At 32.8% G+C, this 13,876-nt stretch overlaps 1 protein-coding gene across 2 annotated transcripts; it reads left to right on the forward strand.

Moving 5' to 3' along the window:
• Nucleotides 1-1,697: 1,697 nt before the first annotated feature.
• Nucleotides 1,698-13,559, forward strand: LOC117112449 (minichromosome maintenance domain-containing protein 2-like). Of its 2 annotated transcripts, none has more exons than XM_033255534.1 (20): nucleotides 1,698-1,857; nucleotides 2,132-2,186; nucleotides 3,089-3,147; nucleotides 3,244-3,347; nucleotides 3,953-4,054; nucleotides 4,806-4,910; nucleotides 5,390-5,457; nucleotides 6,192-6,326; nucleotides 6,717-6,835; nucleotides 7,295-7,343; nucleotides 7,570-7,703; nucleotides 8,101-8,272; nucleotides 8,992-9,081; nucleotides 9,724-9,890; nucleotides 10,305-10,333; nucleotides 11,001-11,160; nucleotides 11,518-11,660; nucleotides 12,025-12,134; nucleotides 12,631-12,686; nucleotides 12,919-13,559. In XM_033255534.1, the coding sequence occupies exons 1-20, from the start codon at nucleotides 1,723-1,725 to the stop codon at nucleotides 13,009-13,011; spliced, it is 2,085 nt and encodes a 694-aa protein (XP_033111425.1). In that variant the 5' UTR covers nucleotides 1,698-1,722; the 3' UTR covers nucleotides 13,012-13,559. The 2 variants fall into 2 exon arrangements, with proteins under 2 accessions (XP_033111425.1, XP_033111426.1); XM_033255535.1 differs by having other exon boundaries at nucleotides 3,092-3,147.
• The last annotated feature ends 317 nt before the right edge of the window (nucleotides 13,560-13,876 follow it).

Here is a 13,876-nt window from a genome sequence, read left to right on the forward strand (position 1 = left end):
ACCGGCGTCACCACGGCGTCCCCACCGATCGATCTAACGTGACGTTGTTATGTGGGTGATTTATAGATTATTGAGAATGGTAATATCACTGAAAAATAGATAAAATGACAGTTGAATGACCAACAAAGACAACTGAAGACAATAGTTTTTCATTAGAAGTTATTTAGTATAACTTTATTCGGAAAATTAATCTCAAAATCGAGTTGCCGTCTCCGGCGTTGTCAGTGACGTCGTATGATTTGTGTGCGAATTTTACCAATTAATTGTAAATAGGAAGAAAGTATTATTGTGCATGATAGGAAGGTAAAATGTTCCCAACGTCAACACAATGAGAGAGGTATGTAGCGTCCCGATTGTCATGTGCAGATCGTGAAATCAGGTGATTGAAGATAATTTCGTACGTGCCGTCTTTATCCAAATTAGTGACGCCGGGGATGAGAACTCGTCCCGTACATTACACATGCCATAATAAGGTGTACAATGATGTATTTTGTTTTTGGTTTGCTGCCATCGTTCGGCGACGAAGTCAACAAAGATATGATACAAACCAAAGTTGTCAGTTATTTCATTTGAAACCAGTGTCAGTATAATCTTAGGTATGTGGTTAACATAAGCAAGAATTTAGTCCAATGAAACTGTTATCATTTTGATCCCTTTCGACTAAAATTGACCCTACCGGCATCGATCTAACGTTTATTGCCGTTTTGGTCATTGCCGTTTTGGTTTTTTTGCTGTTTTGTCCAGAAACCATATGTTCTACAGATTAGCAATACAAAGGTAACATAAACAATTAAAAAGGGAATGAACGCATCTTTTAAAGCCGAGATAAATTCCTACCCAGAAGTAACTATTGACCAATCAGGTGCTCTAAAATGACACTCGTGAATAGGCATTATTTGCTATGAATATTCATTATCACTGGTAAAACAGTACACAGACGGCGGTCGTCGTGTAGCCTAGACCTTCGGCAGTCAAGTATATCGCCTACTCTATATTATATATCTAGGCTGGGCCTAAGTAAGTTTTGTATTACTAATTAAAATTAATTTTTGTTGAGTTTTATTCATTTACAAAACTTAATAGCGCGATTTCAAGGATTACTTTTGCCTGAGAATTAAGCTTGTTGGTAGGCTAGGCCTACCTACTAAGGCTAGCCTAGGGGCCTCTAGGGCATATTCCCCCTAGCCCCTAGCTATGCTTAGGCTTAGGCATGTTGTACGTAGGCATAGGCTAGGCCTATCCTGCTGCTAGCGCTTTTTCCAGCCTAGGACCAACTACTACTAGGGTCTAGGCCTATTCCTGGGCCTTCCTTCTAGTAGAGACCTCCTATAGCCCTCACAAGAAACCTCAAGCAAGCAAGAGGCGTACTTTTTTGCTCTCTTGTTTTTGTCCAGCCAGACCACTGTTTTGGATGAACCAGAGACAGAAGAGGAACTTAGGGCTAGGCCTACTTATCATATGGATGTTCTACCTAGCTTAGGCTAGGCCTAGACCTCATGATATATTCATTTTCATTTTATTTGTGAAATCTGAACTTTATTATGTTATATTATAGGCAACTAATGATAGAATGCCAACTTGAAATATTTTATTAATGCCAAACAATCATAGATTGTAAATAAAAAAATGTTTGTTGATTGAAAAAATTTAATTATGTAGGCCTAATTTCAGATTGAAATTGGTTTTGTATAGTCCTATTTTTGAAACCTAGAAATAATCAAAATGAAGTCTGAAGTAAAGCCAGATAATGATATCAACATGCAGGAACTTCATGAAGCTGCTGTAATATACTTGGACCAAACTAATCATTTTGAAGTTTTACGCCAACAATGTGAATTGTATCTTCAAAAAGCACAGGTAATAATGATGATAAATAACCGGTATGTGGTGGTGAAAAAAAAAAGTAATAAAATTCTCCATTCCACTCTTCTGGACCACGCAATATGATTGATGATCTTTATGATGAAGTTATTGATGAGGATTGATGATGTTTATTGATGATATGATAGTGATTAATTATGTTAATAATAATACAGTAAACTGTGCTTGTTTTAAAATAGGTTTTTATAGAAGAAAGATGTGGTTAAATATATTTTACGTTATTTTTTGTTTGTTTCATTTCTTATTTCAGTCTGTTTATTTTTATACAATTTGTGTCAACTCAGCAGATATAGTTCAATATAATGGTATGTGTTTTATTTTAAATTTATCTTGTTTTGTTTTGATTCAGTCATTGTTTATAAAGCCGTAAATGGAGAAAAAGAAACATCATTTTTAATATGAGTTTGTACATATTTAGAATCCCAAATGATTAACTTCACCAGATTTGTGTGTAAAGACAAGCCAAACCAGTCACTTGTCGCAAATCCTGTTACAGAGATAATGGCCAAAACATGCTGGAATGTCAACATTTTTAAAATCTATTTTATTACGGTACACTAAACCATGGAGGTATAAACTTTCATGCTCTGCTGATTTTAATCCCCATTTTTAATGTTAAAATAACAATTTTTAATGATTTTGTGTTGGTTTCTGCCTGAGAAATGCCTAAAGGATTTCAGCCATTTCTCAGGCATTTCTGCCTGAGAAATGGCTGAAATCATTTATTTCTTAAATATTGTTCATATTATTTATTTCTCAAATATTGTTCTTTGAACAGCTATATGTTTAAACTCCTAACTTCATAACGAAATGTCAGATTTAAATGATTCTTTTTACCATTTTCTCATTTGACTGTGTAACCCTGTAATAACTAAATATCGATTTTTGCAATGAGTGAGTGGTTTGGCTTGTCTTTGCTACATTTATGAATACATTTTTAATAAATATCAAGGTAGTAAGTTCTGTGAATATTGATTGTGAATAAATCGTTTATGTTAAGAAATAAAATAATTTAAATCAATAAAAATATGAATAAATAACTAAAAGTTTGATGATTATGAAATATTGCAGATATAGAATAACATGTCAGGGTGAATTTATTTTCAATAATTTTTTTCTTTGGTACCAAACTTCATTTTAATATTTTTTATATACTTTTATATAAAATATGTTAATTTAGTAACAATTTTTATCATGTTTCTTTTAGCAGTTCTTGGAAACATAATTTTAAATCAACCACAGTTAGCTACTAAAATATTTCAAGAGGTAAGAAATTTATTGATTCTTTGAAAGATGTACTATAAGAAATTATTGAAATGCTGCAAAAGCAAATCACTAAATATAAAAACATTATTTTTGCAGGTTGTTTACATAGCTATTAAGTCATTATCGTTGTTAGAAGATAATCCATCATGCACGCAGATATCTGTACATATTAAGCTGACGTGTCTTCCAAACTTACCAAGGTAAGCAAACGAGGGAGTCGAACGGCTTAGCGGTTAGCAGGGGCGTCGCAACCTACAGCCATACTATTGGCGCTGGTTTGAACGGCACACTCACCTATGGTTCTGGTGGTAGAACAAGTCTTCTTGGATAAAGACTATAAACCGTAGGCCCAGTGTAATGGCAATGGCTCGTGTGCATGAAGGAACCCAGTACATCATTCGAGATGAGTAGGGGAATACCCCGGTGTACTGGAACAGACAGCCCCTGTGGTGGACGACGAGAGTTGCTGGTACCGGGTTACCGGGTAGCACAGACACGGAGGGACCCTTAGGGGTGAAGAAAGTCATTGATCGAGTTCCTAGTCCACATATCAAGCGCCCTGAGCATCTTATATTAGATGGACACGGCGCTATATAAAACTACACTATTACTATTATATGAATTGCATAATGCAAAACAATGTTATATTCCGGTAGTAGATCTGATAGTTACTACAGAGAAGGCATATATAATGATCCCCATTGCTAAGAAGGACTCGCTAAGAGGTAAAATAGTTTAAAGACTAGATGAAATTCTTCCAAATATTATATTCATTATTATCATTCCTATGTTTGTGCAATTTCAGTTATATTCTTAGACCAAGTGAGTTGTGGAAGTGTAAATTTGAGTCAAGATTTTTGCAATTTAATGGCGTAATCTGCAGTATGACATCTAAGACAAATTACACGTAAGTATATTAAAAAATAAAAATTCTTACAAATTTTATTTCAGCAGTACACTGAAATATAGAACTGCATTAACGAACAGAAAACAAATATATTTTCCGACATCAGCGGAAAAAAAATTTTTGTCAAGGGGCGTAGTACACCACAATTGGTGTCACTCGGTCAGCGTAATAATTTCAATCTATTGCATTTCCTCGTGTGGAATCATAACCGGACCCCTTTTCTCATTGTGGATTGAAATTACCTCGCTTGTCGTAATAAATCACGACCGAACACACTATATCTGATCATGTGTTACTTTATTGTGTACAGTGTATTGAGGGTCAAGAGTGGGCGGGGCCATATAGTTAATTCTTAGCCCAGTAGACAAAAATAATACTGTATATAAATTAGAAATTTGCTGAGAAGCAGAAAAAGCAACATCTGTCACCAATCTTTGCCTCTTAATCTCTAAAGCCCTGTCCAGACTAAACAGAAACATGTGACATGCCTAAATATGGTCATGATGACATCACATCATTACCATATATAGGCACATCACAACTATATATGGGCATACAACAGTTTTTTTGTCAAAGAAAATGGGGTAATCTGAATAGAGCTTAATATTCTTAGGATCTTCAAGAATAAAATACAAATATGTACACTGACCTCCCAATAATCACTAATGCTTGTAATTTTTTTGTTGACAGAAAATAATCAGCAATTGTAAAAAAACTTGCTTTCCTTTAATGTCGTCACACCCTTATATAGTAAATGTGCCAAGTTCAGATGCCCCGTCCCAAGATGTGTTGGTGCTTCAGAGAATTCTCATATAAGGTTCCATGCAGCTGGAGTAAGGGAAAGCCAGACAATCAGGTAAGCAAATGTCTATATGATTCCATGCAGTAGGTTATTTCCGAGTACTGTACTTTGTGGTTATGTGACAAGTAATTGTGTTGTGCCCATATTTGGGTGTATTATGACATGATCTGCCCATATATGGGCACATCACATAAATTTGTCACAAACAATTGATAGTGGATAGAGCTTAAGGTCATGTTCTCATTGAATTAATTTTGGACCAAAACTGTTTGCGCTTATATTTAAGTACACAGCAGATTTTACCAAGTCCCTAGTTATATGCCATGCATAATTGCCATGTTAATGCATGACCTTTGTGTGCATTTATATGTGTACACATTTTAACTTTTGGATACATTCTATTCACAATAAAATTTTCAAAATGCACTCAACTGTCACTTAGCTTTTTTGTTCACAAAAACAGCCTTGTTATTCTACTATGGTGTGATATTCTCTGTTAACCTTACAGACATTATCTTTTTTTGGTCTAACAGGAAAGATTTCAGCTGTATATACTGTGGTGCTGGACTAAAGGAAGATGTCCATCACAGAATACTAGGAGGTATGCTCTGACAAAATTCAATAAAACATTTAAATGGTTAACTAGATAATAAATATATTTGATATTTATTATCATGTTTTACATAATTTATGTATATTGATAACACTTTAAAAGGGAACTAGAATGATGAATTTTTTTCTAGAGGGGATTTTCTATATGTCATTAGTAATAGAATCAACTATCATTTTTTGGGAATTTTTTTTATAAAGTTATAGATAATTACAATTTTACTCATTTAGCAGTGTGACGTCCGTGTAAGTTATGTAACCAAAAATTATGTAGCCACTAGGCGGTGCTATACGTTAATTGTTGTTACTCCTTGTTGACAAGAGTTGACAACCGCTGATGCATGTCCAATGCATAATCAGTAAATCGGCGTGGCCTGTACACAGGGTTGCAATGGCCATATGCCAAGGGGTTTTGTATATGAACCAGAAAAACATGAAGATAGCGTTGAAATCGAAGAAGCACATGATTATGATTCAGAAGTTAATGTATTCCCATATATATTCACGATGTGACGATATTTAGGCATATATCACATGTTTTTTTTCAAATAAAAAAATATAGTCTGAACAGGGCTTTAGTTATGAGAAGAGTTTCTTTTGGATTTGAACCCCTGACCTTGGGATTGAAAGGTGAGCACCAAGTCACAGCTCCACTTTTTTTTCTTACAAGCGACAGACTTTTAATATACAAAAAGAAATTAACTACGATTTGTGTATCCTTTACAGATAAACTTGTTGTTCAAATGGTTGATTCAGCTGCATTCTTGTCTTCAAATTGTGTGACGTCCGCTCAGGTGACTTCTGGTCAGGTGGTTTTGGGGTCAGCATGCAGATTTCAGTCCATTGTTGCCTTTTTTAGAGGTAATTATACTTGTAAAATGGAATGGCTCACCAGATATATTTAATGACAAAATCATTATTGTATACCATACATTGTGTATTTTGTGTTATGCATGAGAAAAGTATGACAAAGCTACAAATAATTGTATACATATCCTGAGTTAAGAAGTATAGTATTGTAAAGTAAAACAAATACAAAATGTGTATCATTTAAAATGATAAACATTCTGTATTTGTTTTACTTTACAATACTATAACTATATTTATTATTTTCAATTATAGCTACTATATTATTTTTTTAATTGTTATTATTTTTACTTTAAATCACTATTAATATTTTTTATTGCTTTATGATACTTTTATTATCTCACATCAATCAAATAATAATTTCCCTTAAATTTTCTCTATTAGATGATTTGATTGATAGTGTATATCTTGGAGGGTGTTATAGAATAATAGGTATACCAGTGAAGGAGATTAAAGGTGTTGCTACAGAGGTGTTTGTAGAAGTTAATAACATCATTCCACAGGTAATAAGCATTTCAAAATTTGGTTAAATTGAGTAGCAAATTTAGGTTAATTATCATTAATCTTCTTTTGTTATGTTAACTGTACAGGTTCAGTAATGGTAGGGGTATTTTTCCTATTTTCCATAGAGTATACTAATCTCTTTGTGCACATAAGGCGTCTTAACCGGGAGACAGTGTACAATGAAACAAAACCTAAGGAGGACAGCAGATAAACATGGACCAAAATCAAAATGGTTTCTACTGTTTAACGCACACACAGTGGTTACTAGTTTAACCATCTAAGCTAGCTGCTCCCACAATAATTAAAATAATATTCTAGGCTGACACATCATATTATTATATTTTCAAAAAATTCTAACAGTCAACTGTCATATTATCAATAACAACCACCAGTTACAAGATGGACAGCTTTGAAAGTTTTCACTTTTAATATGTATTTTTTTTAATGTTTTTTTTTAGGCAATAGAAAATGTGATTATTCCATCCAGCATTCAACATCTTCTTGCAGGTAAAGTTTTGTAACATGATCATGAATCCGTCTTTTAGAATTTCAAAAACTAGCACGGATTTAATTATTCTATATAATTATAATAATATATTGGTTTTTTTAATACACAGTAAAGATAATTTTAAAAATTATTGTAAGTAAATCTAATTTGTATGCACTAATTTTATAGTATAGTAGTTTTTAAAATTCTATTTTATAATAATTTTTACGATTGTATTTTCAACAGATCACCAACAGTCCCCATGGGGTTTTATTTCCAGCCTGGTTGACATATTTGGTGTGGATATCAGCCCTCAAGGCACTTACCACAGACTTAAATTAGCAATATTACTCAGCCTGGTTCAAACCAACACAGATAAAGTAAGTCATGTTATTTATCTATTTGTTTATAAAATATGTCTTGTTGTTTAATCAAAAGTATTAATCATTCATTGAGACAACTTGATAAGGCTCTGAAAGAGGCTCTGGCACTAGTCAGTTTTAATACAATTATAATGCACCCCTTGCTTGCATTTTTAAAATTCGTACTACAGTAATTCTTAAAAAAGAGCTTAGAAATAGAAACAAGAAGGTCATAAGCATAGTACTGTACTTAATAATAATAATAATTAATAAATAATAATATCTATTGGTTTATCCAGCAAGATTGTTTGGAGTGTCTCCCTCCACCAGTCAAAATTAGGTGTATATAGTGCCCTCTCCTCTCAACTGAAGACTTATGAACATGGATCTAATTCTCTTCATCTTTTTCTTTAAGAATGCATCCAAGTTGAACATCCTAGCCGTAGGTTCCTCCACTCACATCATGTCGAGACTGTTTGCGTTCGGTGCCAAGCTGGTCCCTAGGAGCACGTTGCCACAGTCCGCAGAAGAAATGTTTGCATCTGTCAGTCCAGAGACATTTGGAACTGGAGTATGCAGCATTGATGGTAAGTTTACTTCACATGAAATAGTAAACAATTAACCAGTATTAAAGTTAAAAATTGAAAAAATAATAATTTACAATAATAAAATAATAATAACAATAATAATTTTTTTTAAATATTGTTTGCATCATACTTTTTTGACAGTATTTATTCTAAACTAATATTTTATCATTTTCTTAGCTTAACTTAAAATGAAATGTGATATAATATTTATTTTACAAATGCAGTAAGCCATCTAATAAAATACTTAAAGATTTTAATCGACCTCTACATACATGACTTACCTTAATATTTGCTTGTTCTGTCTTACATCTGCCCGGTAGTGTATAAACCGGTAGTAGCTTAAGCATTATTACCTCAAAATGACGTGAGACCAATGCCAGCTATTGCAACAGTTGGGACAGTCCCACACAATTTTTTTTAATGGATTTTTAAAAAATGGGTCCAAATTATGTAATTTTATGCATAAAATGGGTCCACTTTTTTTGAAAATTGGGTCCAAGGTTTGTCATATTTAGCTTAAAATGGGTAAAATTGAAGAAAATGGGTCCAGATTTTTCATATTTTTACGTAAAATGGATCCACATTGTTTGAATTTACACATAAAGTGGGTCCACCCTGATATTGTCCCCCACTGTTTGAAAATCCTGGCTACGGCATTGCGTGTGACACGTTGAAACATGTCGATTAAAATGTTTATTTTGTTTTCATTATTTTTTCAGGTGGGTCACTAGCACTTGTTGATGATGGCGTTTGCATTGTGGGAGAAATTAGCGCTTTCAAAAAAGATACGTTGGAAAGGTTGACAGCAGGTGAGTCAAATGACATCACATTACCATTCAGTGACATAACATCACCTGGCAGTGACATATCACATCACCATTTTGTGACATCACATCACCATTCAGTGACATCACATCACCATATAGTGACATCACATCACCATATAGTGACATCACATCACCATAAATAGTGACATCACATCACTATGCAGTGACATCACATCACTATGCAGTGACATCACATCACCATATAGTGACATCACATCACCATGCAGTGACATCACATCATTATGCAGTGACATCACATCACCATATAGTGACATCACATCACCATGCAGTGATATCACATCGCCATTCAGTGACATCACATCACCATGTAGTGACATCACATCACCATTTAGTGACATCACCATTTAGTCAAAACAAATATCCTGACATTTACCGGTAAATGGATTTGAAACTAGGATCTGCGGATTGATAGGCAAGCACCTTGCAATTATTTTAGTGTTCATTTTATATTTTATTATATTATAACAGCAATTTCATTCATAAGTAACATTATAATGATCAAAAGGATTTGAGCCCGGAGTTGCCACCAAACCACACTCCACAAATTAAGATTTGTTTATATAATATATAATTTACACTGATACTATATAATGATTTTCATAGCATTGGAACATAAGACTGAGGTTTTAAGCATCCCACGTCGATATGTGGAGTCTGCTAATTTAGATGAAGTGTCAATTCCACTGCGATGTAGTATATGGGGAACACTTTACACTTGCTCCAGAATTGGAACTGAACACCTGGTAGGCTATGAAAAAGCACCTACAAAGGTGGGTTTACTCTTGTACTTTTTATATGCACTTAAAGGTCTTTTTAGGTTCACACTTTTACTTTATAGGTTCAAACTTTACATGTCTGCACTTGTAATAACCTGTGCACTTACACTTGTGCTTGTAAGTATCTTTATATGCCTACACTTGAGTCTACTTAAATATCTTTATATGTCTACACTTGTACTTAAGTATCTTTATATATCCACATCTGTACTTAAGGATCTTTTTTATGTGCATGTACTTAATGATTAATTGTACTGTATTTGATTTTATCAATATGTTTGATGATCAATAAATTACTATGCACATAAGGATCTTTTATGTTCACTGATATTTACATATACTGTCACGATATAAACTTTCTTAATATGGTTATTATTGTTTGAATTTTAAATTAATTTGCCTTTTTAGACATCTGATCTCAGCTCAGCTTTTCAACAGTAAGTAAATATAATTTTTTTTTTTTATTCTTTTAATTAATATTCCCTGTCTGTAAAGACTAAAGACAAGTAAACATACACCAAATTTAGCTACTTTAAAAAAAAAAATTATAAAGCAAATTTTCTTTTCATGTTATATCAGAATATTATTATATTTGGAGATAGACATGAACTAATCATTTAATGGATTGGATTGGATTAGATTTATTCGGTGTAAGCACCAAGGATAGCCCAGGAAAGTCTGAAGAAAACTTATTACCAGTGGTGTCCTTCTGGTGGTGATTGGGCTGTAACACAAGGAGACAATCCCCTACTCTTTTCCGAAAAGTGTACTATGTTCTTTAACATAGACATGGGCCATAATGCACACGGGACCAACAGATTAAACGTCTCATCCGAAAGATGGTTGCTATCGTAACTTGCATTTCAGCCCTTCAGCTGAAACACAAGGAGAGGCAGCATTGGGAATTGAACCGGAGACCAAGAGATCTTCATGGTTCAGATACACACAGTGGCTACCACCAGTTTAGCCAACTCAGCTAAGCTGCTCTCTATATGATAGTAAATAGTATAACGATAATTAAAAAGAAAAGAGAGATTGCTGCAGTAATAATCTTTGGCACACCACTTACAATGATAATAATTTTTCTGTGTTTTCATTTTAAAGTGGGTTCAATATGGTCTGTATTTGTGATGGGTTAGAGTCCTCAAACGATACACTGGCTGATGAAAAGCTTGCTTATGCTGTGTTAAGCTCCTCTATGATGACCAAAGAGACTTGTGCACATAACACAACAAAATCTATTAGTATAGAAGACCTCAAGAAGGTACTACAAGTGTGAATTTTACTGAATGTTTTTGAATCAGTATTTTAATATTTTAAAGTATTTTCATTATATTTTTAATGTTTTTGTGTCTTTTTATTAATTCACATATGGAAGGATTTACTTTTTAACTTAGGTGATATGTTTACACAATGTACTTTAAATGAAGGTTTTATATTTTTTGTGTGTTTGACATTTTATGTTAAAAACTTAAAAACTTTATGCAGTGTATCCAATGACAAATTTCCAATTGTATGTATATGGAAAATAAAAAGTTTTTTGAATTTGAGTTTTCAATTATTTATAGAAGGTTGAATAATGTATTAAATAGATGTGTTTTTTTATAAATTTTTATTTTAGTTCATATCCTTCGCAAGAAACCGTGAAGTGGTGTTAAGCAAGGGAGCTGAGGTCTTGTTAAGAGGATACTTTGTTGGTTGCAGAAGAGCTCGTACCTCTAGTATACATGCCACCCCAATACCACACTCTGCCTTACAGACTTTGTAAGTCTTATGTATTCTGATAAGTCATGGAAAAATGTAAAAAAAATATTCAAAGTGTATATGTATCATCCAGGTTCATCCAGGTTTGAGAGAACAAATCATAAAAAAATCCAAAAATATTTCTTCTTGTTATTTATAATTGTTAGATTTATATTTATTTCATGAACCATTTGTTAGAACATAATTATTATGAAAATGTTATCCATGTAATATATGTTTGTAAATAAATAAATATATTGGGCTGCTTTATCAACTGTAAGTAGAATTTATTATCATGTCTCTGTTTGCGCAGTAAGCCCCTTTTCTCTTTTTAGTCTCCCAAAATATCCAAATACTTTATTCAAATTTGTATTTTTTTCAACAGATTGTGTCTGGCACATGCCCATGCAAAGCTATGTCTTAGGGATGAAGTGTTAATGGAGGACGCTACACTAGCTGTGCTGTTGTATGAAGAAGCCATGACGATTAGATTTGGTAACAGCTTTAATATGTAAATATACTCATCATAATCTTCATCGTCATCATATCACTATCATTATTATTATAGCACTTGTCTGTACTGTTCCAGCGAACCCTTAGTGGTGCTGGAGAACGGATCAGTGAAAATGATTCTTTAGTTTTCTATGTAGCATTAGGATACAGTATCTCTTGGATGTTTTTTTTTGTTCATGTAAATCGCATAGAAGCACATATATAATTATTGTTATTATTATTATTATTATTATTATTATTATTATTATTGTTATTTTATTATTATTATTATTATTATTACTATTATTATTATTATTATTATTTTATTATCATTATTATTATTATTATTATTATTATTATTATTATTATTATTATTATATCATCATTGTCATTGGTTTTATCATAAAGATAGTAATTTTAAAAATCTTGTACTTACAGTAGATGTCATTATGAGCCACTATTCTATTAAAACTTTCATTTGTATACTTTTGTACTATAGGATGCTCTGTGTTATCAGTGAAGCCAAGCATGCATTCCAGTCAACCAACTTCGCAGGTATTTACATTCTCTTGTACAATTATTTCTAATCTAAAAAATTATCTTAATTTTTATCACAATCATCTCATTACTTCAATATACTGTAAAACACAATAGATAGAGATGCCTGGCGTAATGATTTATATACAGCGTTTATCTTTTTAAATCATTATAGATGCCTAAAATAATGATTTTTGTGCACCCCATTTTCTCCATAACCATCATTTTTATTTTCTTTAAATTATTACAGAATGATCAATTTATGTATCACTTACAAACACAACTTATAAGATTCTGTGAGAGCCATGCTGCTGAAGTGTTTTTATCCACACATGAAGAGTGATCATCTCAACAACAGAACAGTTACTATAATACAGTGTGATAATGTGGTTATTAATTTAATAGTAGTTTTACGAGAGCGAAATTTTCAGCTAAGAGGCAAGCCATTGGATTTGATTAGTCAGTAGATACAAAATTCAGTAAACATTAAAAACATAAGTAGGTGCTTAGAGACAATTCCAATTCTCACAATAAATATAGAATTCTTAAAAATTAAATTAGGCAAAGCCTAACAAGAAAAGAATTTTGTAACACAAATGCAATAAACAGAATTGTAAGAGTAACAGCTGAGAACAGTCAATCAAAGACAGCGCAAAAAAAGAAGAGGGGATTATTTTAATCCAATTAAAATGTTAGTTTTTAATTAAGAGATGATTTTGCTGAAAATATGCTGATTTTTTAAGTTTATTTTAAGGTTAAATTCTGTTTCAAAGTTAATGTTGATAGAAATAATAGAAACATTATAGAGAAGCTTAATGTTAGGTTTACACTATGTTCCTGATGGCCACGGCAGCCACGTTTCAGACCACTGGGAACAAAATGGGATGGACGTGAATGGCAGTCACTGCAAATGAGAAACCTAGTAGGCCGTAGTAAAATGGGGTGAACACAAAAAAACGTGACAGTATGTAATAGGCCGTAACAAAACTTGGAGGTGGTCCATAGTGGGACGGGAAGCATAAATAGAAAAAAACGCCACAAATAGAACAAGAAGAAGCAATCGATGAAGACCAAAGATCTTATAAACACAAGATAGCGTTCTCCGCGATTTACGCGTGCAAATTATGTAATAAGGCATGAATGGCGCCCTCTTGCTAAATTGGAAACTTTTGACCCTTGACCGCTCGACTTTACCATTAGGGTATCAA

The sequence above is a fragment of the Anneissia japonica genome, unplaced genomic scaffold, assembly GCF_011630105.1.
Source record: "Anneissia japonica isolate Jap-2015-1 unplaced genomic scaffold, ASM1163010v1 scaffold288307_len268549_cov174, whole genome shotgun sequence".
NCBI classification, from domain to species: Eukaryota; Metazoa; Echinodermata; class Crinoidea; order Comatulida; family Comatulidae; genus Anneissia; species Anneissia japonica.